The 21,887-nt window shown below is 43.2% G+C and overlaps 1 protein-coding gene across 6 annotated transcripts in view; it reads left to right on the top strand.

Moving 5' to 3' along the window:
- Window positions 1-21,887, top strand: part of LOC133385405 (uncharacterized) — a 40,870-nt gene that overhangs the window by 12,829 nt on the left and 6,154 nt on the right. For 4 of the 6 annotated variants that reach the window (XM_061628343.1, XM_061628339.1, XM_061628340.1 and 1 more), the window contains exon 5: window positions 19,554-20,018. In XM_061628343.1, the coding sequence (XP_061484327.1) occupies window positions 19,554-20,018 (465 nt within the window). Of the gene's footprint in view, window positions 1-9,719; window positions 10,120-10,472; window positions 10,614-19,553; window positions 20,019-21,887 lie in introns of those variants that run through there. The other 2 variants (XM_061628341.1, XR_009762873.1) reach the window with 2 other exon arrangements.

The raw sequence follows: 21,887 nt of genomic DNA, 5'->3' as shown, positions 1-21,887 counted from the left end.
GTAGGCAAAATAGGTAGGTCTCTGCCTCCAAGAAGCTTCCAAAGTATAAAAGAGAGAAAAAGATGAATTAAGGCCTCTGAATGAAAACAACCTGGTTTTTTAAATAACATCTAGTCTCTCTTGTCTTCATAGCCCAATTTTCACCTGACTGTGCCTATTATACCCGCCCTCTGACTTCTGAGCATTCACTCTGACTTCTGCATATTCAGCAGCAGGTGAAATTTGGGTTTCTCTATGTGAACAGCAGTACACACATAGGCCCTTCCACACAGGGCCGGCACCAAAGGGTGGCCAGGTCAGATCCTGGCTGAGGGCCCCGTGACCCACAGGGGCCCTTGAAGGGCCCCTCATTAGGGTGGGGGAGTAGTGCTCCTCTGCTGCAATCTGCGGCAGGCTCCCAGCTGCAGATTGCGGGAAGAGAGCTTCCAGGCCATCCACCTGTTCACTCACTCTACCTACCTCTCCTGTGTTCTGCTGCTGTGTGCACTGTGCGCACTGTGCACCATCAACCAAGGTAGCGACAGAGGCTTCTTTAAGGGGCTGATGCACCTACTGCCATCTTGGTTGATGGCAGGCATGTGCTCGTGCATGCACGTAGCGTGCCGCACATGTGTACCATCAACCAAGATGGTGGGGGGGTATCAGCCCCTTAGAGAAGCCTCCACCGCCATCTTGGTTGATGGCAGCCCTGCACATGCAGCGCGTGCAGCAGCAGGACGCAGGAGAGAAGTAGGTGGAGCAGGCAGGAGCCATGCACCTGGGGCAGACTGGTGCCCAAGGACCCAGTCATGCCTGGCTGCGTGTGTGCGTGTGTTGGGTTCCAGGGCAGGATGGTGCCCAAGGGCCCCGGCATGCCTGGCACCTGCCCTGCTTCCACAGATATGCCATCAGAGTTTCTGCTCACATGGGAGGGTTTATATGCATACAGCTGTTTGTGCACAGAAGCCCCTTATGCATATCAGGTGTGGAGTCAGGTGATACATGGATGCAAAAGTGGGGCAAACAGGCAGAATCAAGGATATCGGGGGGCAAGGGGGGCACTTGTTCCACCCCTGCAATTCTAAATGTAATGATGGGTGGAGTGAGGTGCCAATGATCTTTAGTAACAATTCTTAGACCTTGCCCCCGCTCTGCCCAGACATTTTTCTGTGGACAGAAAAATGTCCTTCTCTTTTGCCCAATAATTTTTTTTTCTCTTGGGGAAAATCCCACTAGGTCTCTTCACAGATTAATTTTACTCTTGTAAAGAAGGTGAGACTAAGACAACAGAGAGATGCTATGAATACTACTTGGTTTTCTTTTTCCCCCAGAGGACTTTATTTAGAGAACAGAAATGAGGGAAAGATCAGCCATTTCTTACATATGTATATAGCTCAAGTCAAGCCCTTTAATAATAATAATAATAATAATAATAATAATAATAATAATACAATTTATATCCCATCCTTCCTCCCAGAAGGAGCCCAGGTCAGCAAACAAAATACTAAAAACACTCTAAAAATCTTAAAAACAGACTTTAAAATATATTAAAACAAAAAACATCTTTTAAAAAAGCTTTAAAAAACATCTTAAAAAGCAATTCCAACACAGGGACAGACTGGGATAAGGTCTCCTGTTAAAAGACTTGTTGAAAGAGGAAGGTTTTCAGTAGGCACTGAAAAGATATCACAGATGGTGCCTGTCTAATATTTAAGGAGAGGGATTCCACAGGGTAGGTGCCACTACACTAAAGGTCCGTTTCCTATGTTGTGTGGAGCAAACATCCTGATAAGATGGTATCTGCAGGAGGTCCTCATCTGCAGAGTGCAATGATCAACTGGGGATATAAAGTGTAATCTATCCACATGTTAGTGAATATGTGGTTAAAGAGTGGGATTGGGCAGACTGGCCCTACCTCCCAACCTCCATGCATAGTGTAAGGTGAGAATGGACAACAGTACAATTGTACGCTTGTATACTTGCAAACAGGAATTGCAGGAGCAGCACATCTGGTGGGGCAAAGCTACCCTCCTGATACCAGTGTTGTTGCGGCTTGTGTAGACAGGTCTGCGGCTGGATGGCAGCAAAGCTGGGAGTCATGCGATTGCTGTAGCACCACCACCCACCCAGTGTTCCCACTCAATGCAACTGCGCAGGTCTGATGACCCACTCCAGGTAAGCAGCAACAACACTGGTATTGGGAAGGTGGGTCTGCCCCACCACACATGATGCCACTGAGGAAATCTGATCACACCACAGTTCCCAGTCATGCATACAGGCCATCTGCACATACATACATAAACAATCATGGGAAGACAGCTTCAGTTTTTCCAGTTAACCAGCAGATTGCTTCATGAGTCATAAAGTATACAACTCTGTTCAACAAACAGGAGGATAATAATAATAATAATATAAATTTTTTATCCCACCCTTCTTCCCTAGGTGCACCCAGGTTCCATAAAACCCAGGATGGCAAACAATAAAATAACAAAACAATACCATTTAAAAACATCTAAAAATATTTAAAAACAATATCCTCACAGCTAATAAATTCAAGATTGCCAGAAATACTCTTTCAGACATCAAATGCCTGGCTGAACAGGAATGTTTTTAATTCCTCCTTGGATGATTAATAATGAGCCAGGCAGGCATGCCTTACCAGGGAGGCTATTCCGTAAAACAGGGAACCATTACTAAAAAGGCACTGTCACGGGTCAGCACCAACCAGGCAGCCAGGGCCGGCTCCAGGCATGCCGGCGCCCTTGGGTATAGCCTGCCCTGGGCCTTGGCACATGCTGCCGCAGATCGCACTACCATCACGTTCCCTTGCTCCGCCTATCTTTCTGTCCTGTGTTTTGTGGCTGTGCGTGCAGCGCTACCCTTAACCAAGATGGCAGCTGAGTTTTCCCTAAGGGGCTGAAGCCTCCACTGCCATTTTGGTTGATGGCATGCATGCTTGCTATGCACATGCAGGGTTGCCATCAACCAAGATGGCAGTGGATGCTTCAGCCTCTTAGGGAAACCTCAGTCGCCTTCTTGGTTAAGAGCAGTGCTGCATGTGCAGCTGCAAAACACAGGAAAGGTAGACGGAGCAAGGGAATGGGCAGGCAGTGCTATCTGCGGCAGCGATTCTGCCACGGATCGTGGAAGGAGAGCGCTACTCCCCCACCCTAAAGAGGGGCCCTTCAGGGACCCCTCTGGACCACAGGTCCTCGGCCAAGGCCCACCTCGTCGCCCTTTAGAGCCGGCCCTGCAAGCAGCACTCAGCAGCAGTAGCACCAACAGATAGTATATAACACAATATGTGTAACAGTACCTGTTTACCGGGGGCAGCATTTGCATCTATTTGCAATATGAATCACCTGAGGCGGCGCTGAAACCCGGCCAGAGAACAAGGCGGGCGAGAGACCAGGGAGCGCGAGGACTGCCTGGCCCTCAGGAGCTGCCCCCCTGGCTTGAGAAGCAGCGAAGAAAGCAAGGTGGCAGGCAAGCAGGCAGGCAGACAGTTTGCCTGGCTCGTTGCTGCCACTGCTGCCAGCAGGACGGGCTGCTTCTGTATAAACAGGCCTGGGCTCGGCCGGCAGGACCTTGAGCCTTTTGCCTGAAGAGTCCTCCGCGGGGAGCGGCGGCGGCCATGGCAGCGGCGGAGACCGAGATCATCTACCATCTGGACTACCAGGGGACGCCGTACCTGGTGAAGCTGCCCATCCCGACCGAGCGGGTGATGCTGGGCGACTTCAAGGCGCTCCTCAACCGGTCCAACTACAAGTTCTACTTCAAGTCTATGGATGATGATTTCGGGGAAGAATCCAATTACGTTGGTGAGCGAATCCTTTGCAACAGCTGCTCAATGTTTGAGGACTAAAATTCTTGAAGTGGCAGTACTACATTTTGGGACAGATTATCTTTAGGCCTGTAAAGAACCTTTTTTTTTTTTTTTTTAACAGTGTTAATATTTTGTTATTTAAATTCCTGTGCACTGTATTTTTTTTTATGTGTATTTTGTATTTGTGGTGTGTGTTTTTTTTGTGTGAGCTGCCTTGAGGGCCTTTGGCCAAAAGGCGACATAGAAATAGAATAAATAAATAAACTACAGATGCAGACTTAGAGACTCTAGCTCCAAAATCCAGGATGCCTAAATTCCTATCCAGTGTCTGATTTTCAGTGACCTGAAGTCAGTTGCAGGTTATGTCCAACTATGCTGGCAACTTCATATTATAATATCATAGACTGTATACATATCCATATACAACAGTTGAGCTAGTGTGGTGTAGTGGTTAAGGTGTCAGACTACGATGTGGGAGACCAGGGTTTGAATCCCCACACAGCCATGAAGCTCACTGGGTGACCTTGGGCCGGTCACTGCCTCTCAGCCTCAGAGGAAGGCAATGGTAAACCCCCTCTGAATACCGCTTACCATGAAAACCCTATTCATAAGGTTGCCATAAGTCGGAATTGACTTGAAGGCAGTCCACTTCTTCCACCATGTATTATAATGTCCGGCTGGGGGTCACTTTAGCAGCCTGGAAAGAAAGCAAGAGCACTTCTCCTTATTAAACCTACCAACAGCAGTAAATATTTGCCCTTCATCACATCCCCAACCAGTGCATCTAATATTTTTTTTTTTTCAATAATTTTTATTCAGATTTTCATAAAACATACAAGACAAAATCATAAAACATTCAAAGACAAAAAACAAAATCAAAAATAGTTAAACAAAAAGAAAAAAAAAGAAAAAAAAAACAAAAATAAAAAATAAAGAGTAAAATATTGACTTCCCATTTGTCAAAGATCAAATCAGTTATAAGTCTATAATATATAACAATCCTGTCTCTTAAGTCATATTATAAAATCACTTTCCTCCAGTAGTTATCTTACTTAATCATCAAATCTCATAAACATTACTTTATTCTTTCCACAAAAAGTCAAAGAGAGGTTTCAATTCTTTAAGAAATATATCTATCAATTTTTTTTTCCAGATAAGCATATCGATTAATCCATCTCATTACTAATTATAATAATCTTGTTGTCATAACCATAGTCAAAATAAACATTTCAATTAATCCATCACATCAGAATCTGTTAGGTTCAGTAATTTCAGTAGCCATTGTTCTATTATCCCTATTAGTTCCATTTTCCATCTTCCATCTTCAGTAGTCTTGTTAAGTCCAGTAATTTCAGTATCCAATCTTCCATTATCAGTATTCCATAATAATCTTGCTGTCAAAGCCATAGTCATATAGTAAGAGTCTGATGGGAATTACCTCTATCCCAAATATTTTCTTGCCATCCATTCTGAATAGGTTGCTGAAATACTGCTGTAAAATCATATCTCTGTTCTTTTTTTCAAAATACACTGGGTCATCTCTTGAAAGTTTTTCCATTGTCACATGGCTGCAGTTAATTCCATAGATTTTCTCTATATTGGGCTCCATCACATCATTCCAGTCCAGAAGATTATCCATGCCATTGATAACTTTATCTCTAGAATCTTCATTAATTTCTTCAGAGATAACATTGAGTTCCAAACAATAGATTTTATTTCTAAAGTCCATAGACTCCAAATCTTGTTCCTGTTCCACGTTTGTTCCAATCTCCGGGATCTCCTCTCTCACAGGGACCCCTGTTCCAGTCTCCAGGGTCTCCTCTCTCACAGGGACCCCTGTTCCAGTCTCCAGGGTCTCCTCTCTCACAAGGACCCCTATGTCTTTAATCTCCTGTATCTCCAAACAATAAATTTTGTTTCTAAAGTCCATAGACTCCAAATCTTTTTCTTGTTCCACGTTTGTTCCAATCTCCGGGGTCTCCTCTCTCACAGGGACCCCTTCCAGGGTCACCTCTCTCACAGGGACCCCTATATCTTTAATCTCCTGCTTCATTTTACTCAATTCAATTTTCAGCTCCTTACAACCCTGTCGCAGGTTTTGTTTCGTTATCTCAATCTCATCCATTATTTTCTGAAACATAGTTATTTCCAGCTTCTCAGCCACTTTCTTAATTGCCATTTTAAAAGAAAAATATAGGAAAACCACTTCTTATTTCAGCAACAATTGGGTTAATACTCCAAACTTGGTGACATCACAGTATAAACAGAGCAGACAGCCTTATCTCTCCATGCTTAAATAAACAAAATGCAGTTCCCAGGATCGAAACAATTAATGGCGGTCGTCAGAAAACAGATTCGTCAAAATAAAATAGACCAAAAAGAGAGTAGTCTCAGACAATATAATATTCTTCAAAATAAAAATCTGGAATAGAAATCCCTCTTCTGTGTATATCTTTAGAATGCAAATCCAGGACAGCTTTTTGCAACAAAAACAGAGATAAGCTATTAATTAGTGAGTAGCAGAGAGAAGTTATGGCTCCCCAGTGAGATGTCAAAAACCGATCAATCTGGCAAATCTCTTTTAAACAGCAACAATTTAAGTCAAGTAAAAGAAAAATATAGAAAGAAGGGTGCTTGCCTGTTAGTGCGTTCTCTCTTAGAAGATAAGATGAACGTTCGCTTTTCCAGATAGAGCTTGTTGTTAAAAATCCGTCCCACCTTCGTCGGCTGGACCTCGTCCCATAAATTAATGAGATCTGGTCGTCCCAACAAAAATAGGCTTTGAGGTTAATCTCTTCGTTTCTCCCTACCCGGGAGAAGTTTAATCAGTCAAAAAAAGAAAAAAACTGACTGATATATCTGAATAAGCTTCTTTTGAGGCAGGAGCCCGTCTCAAAAGCAGGCACAGGCTAAGTCACCCTTCCCGGAAGTCTGCATCTAATATTTTAGTTCACATGCTTGCTTTCTCTGTTATTGCTGCTTTGGGCAAGCACTGCCACTCAAGGAGAGGAGCTACACGCCTGCAAAGAGATCCAGCAAAGGCAAATAGCAGAGTCAAGTTTCACCAGGTGTCAAATGCCGATGCTGAACAACAAATAATGGTAACATTTACAGAGGGAGAGAGCCAGTCTGGTGTAGTGGTTAAGGTGCTGGACTATGACCTGGGAGATCAGGGTTTGAATCCTCACACAGCCATGAAGCTCACTGGGTGACCTTGGGCCGGTCACTGCCTCTCAGCCTCAGAGGAAGGCAATGGTAAACCCCCTCTGAATACCGCTTACCATGAAAACCCTATTCATAAGGTTGCCATAAGTCGGAATTGACTTGAAGGCAGTTCATTTCATTTTCATTTCATACAACACTGAGGAGGAAGAAAAGGATGAGGGAGCTAAGTAGAGAAATTACAGGAGACGGCTTTAATTGGTATCATTGATGAGGTCCTCCTGTATTGGAAAAAGCAGGAGTTAAATTCAGGGTGGGTCCAAGAAGACCTTGTCTACCAACTTATTTGGAAGGGCCCAAATTACCTCATTATTATTACCTTAGCATTTCAGTATTTATCATTTTACTTGTATCAGATTAAGAGAAAACAACAGAAAGACTTAGAAAAGTAACCTTGCATTTATTCTTAATTTTAATTTAATCAAAAGAGTATATAATCACACACAAACATGCTATTCAAGAGACAACTACAGCATGTGTAAGGTAATTGATGTTGAATATTGCTGGTATTGTACACCAGTTGAGTTTTGCCACATGTACCTAGAGCTTGGAAAAGTTACTTTTTTGAACTACAACTCCCATCAGCCCACTCCAGTGGCCATGCTGGCTGGGGCTGATGGGAGTTGTAGTTTTAAAAAGTAACTTTTCCAAGCTCTAGACTTACCTAGAACTTGTTGGAGAAGCTGCAATATCGGGGGTAGCTTTGTTCATATGTGGTAGGACTGCCCAATAGTTAAGTCATTTTAGCAATGCATATTCTAAGAGATCTCAGAAACTGTGCAACAGATTATCCCAGTGGACCCGGGCCTGAGACTCTTACCAGTGGACCCAGGCCTGAGCCGGGCACAATGAGCAATTTCCTTTACCAAGACCTAATTTATTTCTTATTGAAAACGGCATGACTAAAGATCGCGAAACACTGGTGCTACAAATCTCCTTTCACAATCCAGGGACAGTTGTCAGAGATATGGTATTCTGATTGAAAAACTGACTGAAGCAAATAGGGTGCAGAGAGGAGCAATGTCAAAATACACTTTTATAAATACTTTTATAAATACCTCTCATGTCGCTTGCAGCCAGACAACAGGGGGCTGTGAAACCACAAGATGCTCATAAATCTTTTTGGTATGATCTGCTACCAAAGCATTTGTGGTCCTGAAGAATCTATATATTATTACCATGAACTTTATACTCTGTTAAAATGTTTCAAACCTTTTTGAAAACTCAATAAAAAGTTAATTTAAAATTACATAAATAGATAACGACAGCAAGATCCCAAACACCTCAGATCCCCCCCCAATATCTTTCTTTGGCCTGGATGCTTAACTCATAACAATAGCTTGCCAGGAACCACAATTTGGGCCTTATATATATCATCTGAGGGGACTTACCTCCTTCCACCCCTCGAAGAGGGGGAAGCACAGAGAGGGCAGTCCTTAGTAGAGCATCATAGCTAAAAAGGGGCTCTGTAGAACTGTCAGAGGTGGGTGGGTGGGTGTGAAACAGTGTTGCTTGTAGAGAAAAATAGCAGAAGGATCTAAAGGATGGATCTAAAGTGAGCCAAGTCAGACAGACATCTCTTTTGAAGGTATAACTCAGCAAGCAGAGTGCAATTGGAGGGAATCAGCCAGGGCTGGGGTATAGTTGGGAAAACAACCCGATGGTATATTGGGGCAAACGAGCAAAAGCTCCAGAGGAGGTGAAGGGGGACTCAGCCTTTCCCAATCTTTGGGTCCCCAGATGTTTCTGGACTACAATTCCCATCATTCCTGACCATTGGCTACTCTGGCTGGGGCTGATGGGAGTTGTAGTCCAACAACATCTGGGGACCCAAAGGTTGGGAAAGGCTGCTCCAGAGTCTAGGCAGAGAGCTTCCTAGAAGCTGCTTTTCAGTGGCACACTGAGTACTGGATTTTCATTTCCCCTTTTGGGCTCAGAAGAACCTCAGCGGGCTCCGAGCATCCTCCCGGTTTCAGCTGTGATAACCGGAGAGTCTCCGCTACTGACAACACCAGGAGAGGGCGCTGCCTATCACAATAGGCCCACAGAGAGCCCAGTAGCTCCATCTAGGGCCGTGAATGCTCGACGCACTCGCATTCTCCCCTTTCGTCTGTTTTTGTAATAAGCACCGGGAGCTGACTGCTGTCTTTTCTCCCGGCAGAAGACCCTTTCGGATAGGCGAGATTTCTGCCCTTCGTCCTCCCCATCCCTGGAGTGGAGAATTAATTTGCACAAGAGCTTGTAGAGTTCTTCTCGCTTGGCCCCGAAAACTGTTTTTGCACAAAAACTCCGCCCGACAGAGTTGCGAATGAATAGGACGAAAGGGCACCCGAACATGGGCAGAACCAGTTACCTTCACCACCGAGTAATGACAACCCATCCCTAAAGGACTGTAAGGATAGATTGCTCTCGCCAAAGGCCACATAAAAAAAGCTAAGGACAGCAGATTGCCTACCTGTGCCCTATCCAAATCATATGACTTTACAGCAGCCTTTCCCTTAAAACAGCAAATGGTGACCTCTATAATTTTGGACATCCCCGATCATTTACCACATCAGCTGGGGATTATGGGAGTTGTAGTCTAAAAAGTTAGGCAAGCATCAGCCTCCCATCATCATTAGTTCAGACCATAATCTGATGCATGGATGGTTTAATGTTATAACATATACTCTTCTTTATTTTTACATTACAGGTCCTAGGGCTGAGCATTGAAAACAGATTCCAGGAGCGATACAGATTATGTTCTGACTGTTTCTATGAGTGATGAGCCTTTCTTTATTGTTATTCCCTGACAATAGGCAAGTTTGGTTGGGCTGTTTTCAAAATGCCAATGGGATTTAAATTAAATGTGGTTAAATTAGCCAGGGAAAACAAAGTTTACCAGCAATTGAAAACAGTTGTTCAAGAGGGACAAGATGTATTTATTTAAAACATTTGCATCCCCCTTTTCCTTCCAAACTAAAGTGGCTTACAAAATACCACCAAAGTCAAAATTTAGTAGCAAATGAATATACCTAGGTAAATTAACAGCCTTCAAAGCACATATGGTGACATTTCAGGGCAGATTGTTTCATAATTTCTGCTAAATAAATAGGAAGGAACATGAGCAATTTTATTTGTGTTGGTTGCTTTCATGAGAAATTTGTGGGACAAACAAAGGTCATCTTAATATCTGGTAGTCAACTGCAAGTTCTGGGTTGGTTAGCTGAGACACTTCTTAAAACATCCCTGCTCTCCTGCATCTCTCCTATGCTTCTTCTCTGCAGCTTCCCTAACAAAGATTAGAGCTGCTTCCCTGTAGAAACAACTGTAGGAAGACCAAAAGTGGCAGCCCTCCAGGCAGCAGACAGAGAGCTGTGATGTCAAAGCTGTGGGTAACCTTAGTAAGTGTGACATTTACTGATCAGAATGTGAGTTCCTGTTCTCCTATTCTGTTGCCACACACACAGAGAGGCACATATTTTCTTTGCCCATACATCTGGAAAAAAAGGCAAAACCTGAGAGAATATATTCTCAGCTATGTTTCAGCAGTCCTTGAAATCCTACAGCTGGATAGTGCCCCCTCTTCTGATCTCGGTCTGGTTGGGTAAGTAACTGGATTAGTGAAATGCCTTCATGTTCAGGAGATTTGGAGTTCCGTGGTTTCTTCTGATGGTTGCTTGTGGCAAACTAAGGGTGCAGTCCTATGCACATTTACTTGCCTGGGCTGGGAGTAAGCTCCACTAAACACAATGGAACTTAGTTTTGAGTAAGCATGCATATAATCAGGCTAAAAGGGTGGTGTTGTGGACTCTGTCCTATTGTCCTATAGGTTATTTTGTATAAGACTATTGAAATATATGGATCTGGCATTATGACAGGCAGCCCTTAGATTTTCCCATCCTGCAAGTCTATGGTCTATAACTTATGTAGCTTTGTGGATTAAAGTGATTAAAAAAGAAAGGAAAGGGAGTGGGAGCCAGTTCTCTGTTTAAAAAAATACCCTCAAGGCAGAGAAGGTACTGTTGGGCTGGTTTTTTACATCTGAATTCAACCTCTCCCCCCCTTCCAGTTCTCTGCTTATAAACAAGCGACTATGATTATGTTGTATTTTTACTTAAGGACACAATGTGGGAGTTTTAGAGAAGGAATTTAACTGGACTTTATGTCTGTTCTTGTTGTGGTGTATCGGCTGCACACACTAACAGCAAAGCTGCTATAAATATACTTTTTCATATGTCCTCTCCACCCTGCAGTTTGGAGAGAAACTGTAAGGTTATATGAAAACATTTTGTCACAAAATCTTATCATTTAAGGAGGAAACACTATTGTAATATGCTTATTGCCTAGATATTCAACCCCAGGCTGACCAGATCCAAAGAGGATAGTGCTCATTTATGTTTAACAGATGTGCAGTAGAGTGAATTTTGGTAGCTTCAGCTTGCCACACAGCAGGTCAGAAGAGGTGCATCTGCTGAAATTCCTTCTTCTATACAAATTCAGAAGGCATAGGAGCTCCAGCCTCCTTTGCATCTGGTCTCAGTCTTCAACCCGGAGAAAAGGACAGTTTCATTTGGTGTGGAAACACCATTGTTAGTGACTCCTGCATCCCAAGAGATGCAGCCATAGGCATTGTAAAGGGAGTTTAACAACCTGCAGTGGTCTTCTTGTTTATACCAAGCATAAGTTAAGGATTTTAGCCCAATTTTATTTATTTATTTTATATCCCCCTTTCTTTCTAGTCAACTCAACTTTACCCCCACAACAACCCTGTGAGGTAAATTAGGCTAAAAGTTAGAGACTAGCCCAAGATCACCTGGTGAACTTCATGGTGGAGTGGGGATTTGAATCCTGGTCTCCCAGGTTCTAATCCAAGACTCTTACTCCACACTGGGGTAAACTAAATACAATATAGCATATAGTACTATAGTCTATATAGAAAGTTCACAACCACAGGTAAAGATCCGGCTTAAAATATAGTTCATTAAATCTTCCTTCCTAGGAACAGCACCATTTTTACAGTGTGTTTCATGATGTCTTGGTTGGCTAAATGCTGATGCCCTCCAGATGTTTTGGAGTACAACTTCCATCATCCTAGCCATTGGACATGCTGATTAGAGGTGATGGGAGCTGTAGTCCAGAACATCTGGAGGGCACCATGTTGGGGATGGCTAAGATAGACATACAAGGGATGGCACACACTGTTAGATACAGACATGTGTTATGGAGTGATAGGTGGGATACACAATTCCCCAATAATGAGTGAGGTAGCCAGAGACAACAAAAAACCTGTGCCGGATTGTAGCACTGAAGACAGTGTAGCTTTGACACTGATTAGGTGACTAGATGTGATCTCTCAAAATATTCAGTTGCTCAGGGAACAAATAAATGGGTATGTTGCCCTGCTTCTGTGAGGGAAAATAACATTGTTAGTTTAGCTGAGATTTAAAAAAAAAAATCATACAAGGGATGAATGAAAATTGGGGAAAGGGACCAGGAGCCAGAAAAGCAAAGGGTTAGGGGAGCCAAGAGACTGATCAAACAAAGGTTTATAGTAAGAAATGGGATACAACCGAAGAACCTCAGGAAACTGGGACACAGAATGAAGCTTTCAGAAAATAGCAGAAGAGACAGAAATCCAAAGTGAGAAATGGCTAATCAGAGAGGGGCGTCTGAAGAAACTTCACAAGATGAGGAAGGACTGCATGCTGTGAGGGGGGAGGAGAGAGGACTGCTAGAGAGGTCTGTCAAGAGATAGGCTGGTGGCTAAAGAAAGTGGGATAAAGTAAGCAGTGACCTGAAAACTGGAGGCTTGAGGTAACAACAGAGCTGAAGAAAACAGAAGCTAAGGCCAATGTACAATGGGTGCAAAACTTTGCTTATGGCCTAGGGAGGCAATAAAAAGTGTGCACTTATTAGCATGAAGTAAGTAGGCTAGACAGGCAAGAGAAGGAGGCATAGGGTTGCTGCAACAACATGCTGGCCGGGCAATATGGTCAGCTGCAGTTTCTACTGTCACTGAAGCATTGTAACAGGCAGCCCTAAGGGTAAGTGCCAAGAAATAGCCGTGGCAGTGGTGGTGGTGGTGTGCTGAATTTCACATATTGTTGTCAAGGAACTATCCAAATTCTGTGGCTGAAGGGTTCCATCTATAAGAAAAGATTCCTAGTTGCCCACACCATGCCTTCCAACATTTCACAGGCGCAAACAAGGACACTCCTATGTGCTTGTATTACAGGAGGACAATATAAATAAATACAAATGAACTAATAACCTTTTGTAATATTTAAAGCAAGCCGTCCATGGTGACCTTCACAGTGAAGCCCGAGAATAAGCTGCTATGAAACAAAATATGTGAATCTCTTGCTTCCTGCAAAGCTCTCTCTCTCTCTCCTCTCTCTCTCTCTCTCTCTCTTCATGTTTGATATTACAAAGCTGATACACCTAAGAGGTGACAACAGGCTAACAATATACAATAAGCTTGATTAAAAAATGTTTGGAAATGCAAACTCATTCTGTTCCAGAGCTAAAATCAGAATGAGAGATACAGTTTTAAAGTATCATCCTACTCTAGTATTCTAGATTTTCCTCTGTGTTTTCACAGCAACTTCCCATGTGGCTTCAACTGCTAAATATCAGTCATGCAGCTGCCGTCTGTAGCTCCATCCTGCGGAAAAATGCACTGATCTGTATCTGTACACATTTACCCACGTTTTCTTGAAGTGCAACTTTTAATTTTTAATTGTTTTTTAGGATATTTTATTGAATGTCATTGTATCTTTTTAATGCAAACTTCTTAGAGATTTTCATCTTATAACATGGTATAAATTTTTATATATAAATAAAATTAGGGTATGTTTCATAGACTTGGGGAGCTGCTGGATCCGGTATTGGGCCTGGTTGCTTGAGAGGGTACCCATAGTCAGGACTGCTTTTTTCAGATGGTGATCTTTCACTTGATGCTCTGCCTCCAGGGTCAGAGGAAGTATGCTTGCAAATACCAATTGCTGGAAACTGCAGGAGAGTGCTCTTGTGTTTAGGTCCTGCTTGTGGGCTTCCCATAAGCATCTGGTTGTCCACTGTGAGAACAGGATGCTAGACTAGACAGACCATTAGCCTGATCCAGCAGGCTCTTCTTATGTTATGTTATGTTCTTATGAGTTGTCTTTGTCCCCTCTTTGCGGATGACTTGGCCGCAGTAATCCTGCATCAATTGCTCGGTTTCGAGCTAGCCTTGAGAAAAATCCAGCAGCTGCAGAAAGGGCAGATTGCTAAGAACAGGGGTGGGGAACATTTTCTGGCCAGATTTTAATTTCTGCAACCCCTACAGGACCACCTGTCAATCACCTTGTGTCATAGTGACATCAAGTGATGTTTCCGTTTGAAGCCCTGATTGTCAGGACTGCAAAGTGAACTTGAAGGCATGCTCTGATCTGCCCAGGATGGGAGTGCACCTTCAAATGCTTCCCCCTCTGTGCTCTGCACAGAGGGGATTGAAGGTGCGCTCCAATTGTCCCATCCGCTGAAGGGCGGGCGGAAGCATGCCTTCAAACACCCACCCTCACCAATGACATCAGCTGGCAGGTGTGGTTTGGAGGAAATGTCCTCGGGGGCCAAATAGAACCCCTTGGGGGGCCATGATTAGCCCAGAGGCTGGAGGTCCCTCACCTCTGGCTTTGAATATAAGAGGCTGGTGTTCCAACTGTGCTGCACTGTCCATCAGATATGATGGTGGGCTGAGACAAATCACAGTTAAGCTGTGTGTGTTCAGACAACCCCCCCCCAACATTAAAAAATGCATGTGTGGGTTGTGGGTCCATTTAGACTACCTATGCCCTCGCTGGCAATGTGCCCAGGGGTCAGTACCCCCTGATGTCCACACATTTGGGGTACATGAGAAGGGCCCCTAAGCATGTACCTATGTACACATATACATCAGTATAAGAGGGGATCCATCAGTATCCACCTCTGCGTGGAAGAGCTCTATGCACACACATTGGTAGACATATAATGTCCCTTCTCAAACATGTTGATTGTGGGAGGTGGTGATAGCTAAACCCATCTATTACAACTCAAGAAACTAAGCATTAACTGTGACATGGAACCCAATAATGAGTTATAATCTGTGGGCCTATTTGAAGGAGCAGTCCTGTTACTGATATTCCTTTTCTTGCTCTGGAACATTTCCACTGTGAGATATTTCAGTGGAAAAAATAGTCCTCTTAATTCTAGATGCTAATATGTTTGCTTCCATAAATGAGCACCATTCAGCCGTTTCATAGACTTATGGCCATCAGAGAGTAAGATTATCATTACAAGGTGGAATGACCATTCAAACGTTTTTGCTTTAAGCGTATATTTTATGTATAGAAATGGAGTATTATCACTCTTTAATTAACTGAATGAGACCCAGTGTGGTGTAGTGGTTAGAGTGTGGGACTACGACCTGGGAGACCAGGGTTTGAATCCCCACACAGCCATGAAGCTCACTGGGTGACCTTGGGCCCGTCACTGCCTCTCAGCCTCAGAGGAAGGCAATGGTAAACCACCTCTGAATACTGCTTACCACGAAAACCCTATTCATAGGGTCACCATAAGTCGGGATCGACCTGAAGGCAGTCCATTTCCATTTTTCAATTAACGGAAATTTGTCAAAAGGATTGCCAAGAGCCTCATTAGTGAAGTTATGAAAGTCTAGGATAGCCTTCTCAAATAGCTGTTCTTATATGCCTTTCAGCTTGCCAGCTGTCAAAAGCCTGTGTCTCTCCAAGCTTTGTAAAGGTAAAACATTGGAGACAGCAACATATCTATATAGAATTTTCTATCAATTGGAAACATGCTCACACTTGTCCTTGCTTGGAGACCACATCTTGGAAGCTTGGAAGAAGCTACCAAATCTGACTTCTTCAGCTAGTCCTCCTGTTTTCTTCTTTGTTTCAGTTGTCTGAATTATTTCTTAATTATTTCTTTCTTCTCTGCCCATTTATGCCCAACATAGCAGGATGATTTTAGACAGAGAAAGTATGCAATATCCCCAATAGTGTGGAAAGTCATTTGCGATTGTAGCTCACACCATAAGGGCAATAATTTGGTGGGTTATGGGTCCTCTATATGGAAGCACCTCTTAAGTACATAAGATTAGCCCTAATGGATCAGGCCAAAGGCCCATCTAGTCCAACATCCTGTTCTCACAGTGGCCAAACAGATGCCTATGGGAAGCTTGCAAGCAGGACCTGGGTGCAACAGTGCTCTCAGCACACTTACAATTCCCAGCAACTGGTATTCAGAGGCATTACCAGAGACCAGAAGTCTTCTTCATGTGATGCAGAAGACTCCAAAAGAGGAGGAGGAGGACATGCCTCAGAAGTGTTGCCACCATATGAGCCTTCAGGGCCAGTGTCCCCCCTACCCAGAGGATGTGGCACTGCCATCTTCTGACTCAGAGGACTCCATGGTGGACGCAGTGTGACTAGAGACTCCTCCACTCCATTGCAGTAAGAGCTTAATGGAGAGGGCTGGGCTCTTTCCAGCAAAGTAGAGACTTCCAATATGGGTGGGGCTCACAATTAAGAGGCAGAAGGAATAGAGCTTTATGTTCACAGAGTGCAGCCTGATCCCCTACTCTACCCAGTCTTGCCTCAGTCTGCCTGGTACCCAGCCTGAGTTCTGCCTCACCTTAGCACAGAGCACAACACAGCACAACAATGGAGGTAGAACATAGCCGCCATGGCTAGTAGCCATTGATGGCCTTATCCTCCATGGAATCTGTCTAATCCTCTTTTAAAGCCATCCAAGTTGGTGGACATCACTGCATCTTGTGAGAGCGAATCCCATAGTTTAACTATGCACCATACTTGTTAGCCCTGCTATATTCAAAGGGGCTTTGTCCGAAGTAAGAGTGGGCTCCTGCTGGGAGGAAGGGCGGGATATAAATCAAATAATAAATAAATAAACAGCATTACCCTGTTGATTTATCCAACCCCAATTTACAGTTTAAAGCCCCACATTTCACATAGTTCTGAGAACATTGATCTACTTTTGTGAATCCAGCATCACTTTTCAGTTTCCATTCCACTGCACAAAGCTCTTTTTACTGGAATCAATGTGAATATATTATGATTCTCCCACCGGAGCTAGTAACTTCAGAGGATAATATTGAGATCTGGGAAATGGCATGGGGGAGGATTCAATCCCTTCCCACAGTGGTGCTGCTCCATCAGATCTGGAGGTTCCTGCACCTGTTTTAATGCAAAGGTGTTTGAGTGTGTGGGAGTAATGAGATCTGACCACAGATCTGTTGCACCACGTACTCACGTAACATCTCATTTGGTCCTGCTAGAAGTGGCCTAAGGGGCAACCTGAAGGGCAAATTAATACAATCTCTTTAGGGGCTTTTTTTAGACCATGCAATTTTCACCCCTACCACAATCAGGCCTGTAGCCAGCATTCCTTGTTAGGTGGGGCAGTCACATTTCTAGGTGGGGCATTGGAGGGAATTGTATAGCTCCAGCCAATCCCCTTTCCCCCACTGGTGGAGAGGATGTGAGGGCCAGACCAGAGAAAAGGAAAGGCAGCGACCTTCCCCCTCACTCCTCCTCCATGCAGAGAGTATATTAACTTACATAAATGAAATTTAATGTGTTGAATTGTCTCACCTTTTTTTGAGAGATACCCAGGAATATGAGACTCAAAAGCTTGAGTTTGCCTATAGGTATAGTTCCCTTTAACCTGTGATCTGCCCTGTGTTCTGATTCTTCATGAACTGAACTACTTTGGTAAAGACAGTGAGCTCCTGAGCTTGGCTTTGATGCTGCATTAGGTATCTCAATTTTAGATTCTACTTTAAAAACAAACTTGTCCACATTACAAGTTTAGGGAAGGGCAGAGAGGAATACTATAAACACTATAAGGTGTGTTTGTTAAATTCTCCTTGAGAGTCCCTTCTTCTAGTCTTGTTCCTGGCTTTTAGATTTTCTTTCCTGTTGGACAGTCAAGGGAAAACTTTTTAACTGGCTACTATATAAAGGATGAACTAAGCAATTGGAAACTAATTGTGGAATGTAATTGTACTGTTTTTTTACAGATTTTTTTAAACAGATTTTTCTGTCCAGAAACACTGAAAAGGCCTCATGCTGAGCTGCACATATTGGAAAAATCAGAAATTAGGCCTGAGTTACAGCTTAGGTTTCCAGGTAGCCAGCTTGCTAACTGTAGGGTACACAGCAATATTTCTATTCCTCTAGGCCTATTTTCATCTTTTGCTATCAAGTAATCAAGAAAAAATAGCCACTGTTTGAGTGTTTTAAAAGAGTAAAGGGTACCCATTTTTTGAGATCACTTTAAGTTATCTCTTTATTTCACCCTTTATCAACAAGCATCCAATCCTGCTTGACTCATTATAATAACTGCAGAATAAACTACCTCTTACTTCTTGCTACAGGCAAACATGCTTCTTTATTGTTGGCTTGGTACACAGCACAACTGAAAATAAAAAAGAAAAGCAGAGCCACGGAAAGTCCAAAGGGTGGTGTCTAATTCTAGCCCATAATACCAAGTTCTAATATTTAACTCATCAAGGGTCATGTTACAATACTGGCTCTTTTTTTCCCCAGGATCACTTAAGTAATTATAGGGTGATTGTGATCATGAAAAATCCATCCTCAGTTAGGGAAAGTCTTGAATGAGCAGCCTTTGGGGGGCTCTTCCAGATGAGGCTTTTTTTGTCCACTTGCCCTGCTTTATTCAATTAATATTTCAGAGGATCCTATTCTCAAATTGCTCCTGTTCTTAAAACAAGCTATCATTCTTTAAATGGAGGTTAAAGACAGCCCGGGGGGGTGCCCCCACCCCCCCCCAAGCTACAGGTCTAACCACAATGCTTGTGGAAAGAAACTGAATGTGTATGTGGCTGGAAAAAAATTGTGAGCCAGCAGTTATGAGCACAAATCTCACTAGAGGAGCTGTGATGAAATGTTCAGGTTTTCTCATGCAGCTCTTGATTGCATTCTAAGATTTGTACTTGGGGCTTACTGGTTTGCCATGTACACATTATGGTTGTAGAGATGAAAAAGCAGCTGTGCGGAAAAACACTGGCTTTCTTTCTTTCTTTCTTTCTTTCTTTCTTTCTTTCTTTCTTTCTTTCTTTCTTTCTTTCTTTCTTTCTTTCTTTCTTTCTTTCTTTCTTTCAGTCCTTATCCTGGCCCATCCTGAATAATACTGTATCCTGAGTTATAGCTAAAACAACTGAAAATACAGCTTTCTTCAAAGGGCTCACACAGTGTAAACCAGCACATACCCACCCTTTCAACCCCATCAAATTTGTTCACCCCCAGAACTCCACTCATCCCCTATAGCACTGTTCTTCAACCTTGACTTTGGGTCACCAGATGTTGTTGGACTACAACTCCCATCATCCTTGACTAACTGGCCTGGGGTTGATGGGAGTTGTAGTCCAACAACATCTGGTGACCCAAAGTTGAAGAACAGTACCCTAATGAATTGCTATCTTCTCTCTCAAGAATATTCGTCTTTCTCTCTTCCTCTGCAGCTGTTTATGCTGGTGTTGGAAATGCAGCAAAGGAAAACACAGCTGGCTCAAGCTATTTATCTGCCACTACTCACACTGCAGCATTTCACACAATGAGACCGAGCCTTGAGCCATTGCATCCATCTGTGTCTCAGAGCCCAAGTAAAGAGAAAGCCATAGAAGGTGAAGCGGTGGTCCTTGGATGCCGATTCCAAAGTTCCCGTGGCCCATCTTTGAACAACCTGACAGTGAAGTGGTACAAAGAGGATGAAAAAGGCTCATGGGACTTCATGGAGAACAATATCACTGTCTTGGCAAACTACACCAGAGCTTTCATGATAGGGAATTTATCTGAAGGAGATGCATCTTTGACTATCTTAAATGTGACAATCAATGATCACGGCACTTATTTCTGCCAGGTGATCCTTTCCAGTGGAGAAGTGGTGACAGGTGATGGCACCAAGCTCAGGATCCGCAGGGCACTGGGTAACGTTCTGTTCTGTTTTGATTGTTTCCCGTCTAAATTAGTGTCAGCAGTAAAAAAAAATGCCTAGAGCTGGTCATGAAAACAATGGTGGCTGGTGCCCATTGGGACTGGTAGGGCAAAAGGCAGAGAGGCCAACTGTAGGTGGAAGCAGAGCCAACTAAAGGTAGAGACACAGTTACTGTTGTGCCAGTTCCAGTGCATCGTTACCTCTTTTCTCAAAATGGGGGTACATGATGCTAGTTAAACTCTGCCCCTTCCAGTGTGCTTTTTTAATATAAATTCAGCTCCAGGGAGGTTTTGCAGCTGATTGGTAGATTGACCCCTTTGTCTTCCAGGTGTGTCCAATGGAAACACTTTGTTGCAGATTCAGGCAGAGACAGTGATTGGCCCAGCAATTTGCTGTGGATAGTCCTGAAAGGTCTGAAGGCAGCAGTGGTGAAGGGAGGTGCTGCCAGCAAAGGGCAATGTTGCTTCAAAACACAGCCAGAAAAACCATTCTGGCTGCTTTTGAAGCAACTAATGTGCCCACAGCCTAATACTAGTTTTGTCCCCATCCTTCTCCCTGATGAGTTCTACAATGGCAATGCTGAAACTGAGACTGAGCTGACAGCCAGTACTGCCCTCTGGACTGAATGTAAAGGCAGCAGGCAGGTGGGGACTTGCTGAGGGCAAACAGCTTAGAGAGGCAATCTTCCATTCACCCTATTGGACTAGCCTTCACTGTCATGAACTCAGGATAGAGGCACACTTATAGAGTGCAGCAGTGGGGAAGGGAGGTGTGGCCAGCAGAGGGCAGAGTCACTTCAAAACACAGCCAGAGAAACCATTCTCACTACTTTTGAAGCAACTAGTGTGCCCACAGCCTAAGAAAGCATGATACATTATGGTGCTCACAAAAATGTTGAATGATGCATGAGCAAGCCTTAGGACATATCTACATAATAGTTTTATATTGTTATGGCTTCCTTGAAAGAATCCTGAGAACTGTAGTTTGATGAGGGTGCTCATAATCCTGCCATAAGTCATTATTTCCCTTCATAGAACTACAGTTCTCAGATTCTGTGGAGAGGAAATGATTACTAAACTAGTTTAAGTCTGCGATATTAGATGCATCATGAAGTACATCCCGAGATGTCCAGGATTGTGTGATTCAAGTACACAAAAGGGTGATATAGCCAGTGACATGTTTCTAATGTCTCCAATGATTTGCGTAATTACTTACATGTAGGCTATGTTAGAGATGTCAGTTCAGTGTCAGATGGAATCTGAGGGTTGATTCGCACATGTACATTCACCACATTATGATTTTTCAACCAAAAGTATGTACTGTTTCCATTGAAAAGGACAGCATTTGAAATTACATGGGAAGAGATTGAAATGGTCTATTTCTGGTTATTAGTCTGCAATGCTTAATTAATGCAGGCAGGTCAGCAGCAGAGGTCACAGTCTGCCAGTGAAGCACATGCATGTGTGAACTGGCCCTGATGCACACTTCCTTCAGAAATTCAGGCACTGCTTTGGCAGCCAAGAACATGGTATAGTAATAACAACAAAACAACATTTCTTATTTATTACTAGAATTTCTATCCCACCTTTCTGAAAATATAATCAAGGCAGCATAATAATGCAGTCAGCCTTATTAATTTCAGCCCTATTGCTTCATTTGACAGGTGATAATGAGAGCATTTAATCATTATGAAGTAGATTTTTCAGAAGTGGAATGCTTTTGAACAACATTCCCCGTTTCAAATGAATGGCAGCAATTAAAGATAAAAAGTATCTTCTCCCTAAATTTGTCCTCCAGTGTTATGATTATATCAATCTGGTCATTAATGCCCAACATACATTACAGACTTAATAGTGGTTTT

The sequence above is a fragment of the Rhineura floridana genome, chromosome 5 (genome assembly GCF_030035675.1).
Source record: "Rhineura floridana isolate rRhiFlo1 chromosome 5, rRhiFlo1.hap2, whole genome shotgun sequence".
NCBI lineage: Eukaryota > Metazoa > Chordata > Lepidosauria > Squamata > Rhineuridae > Rhineura > Rhineura floridana.
Note: the sequence above shows the minus strand (reverse complement) of the source record. Positions and strands in the feature narration are given on the sequence as shown.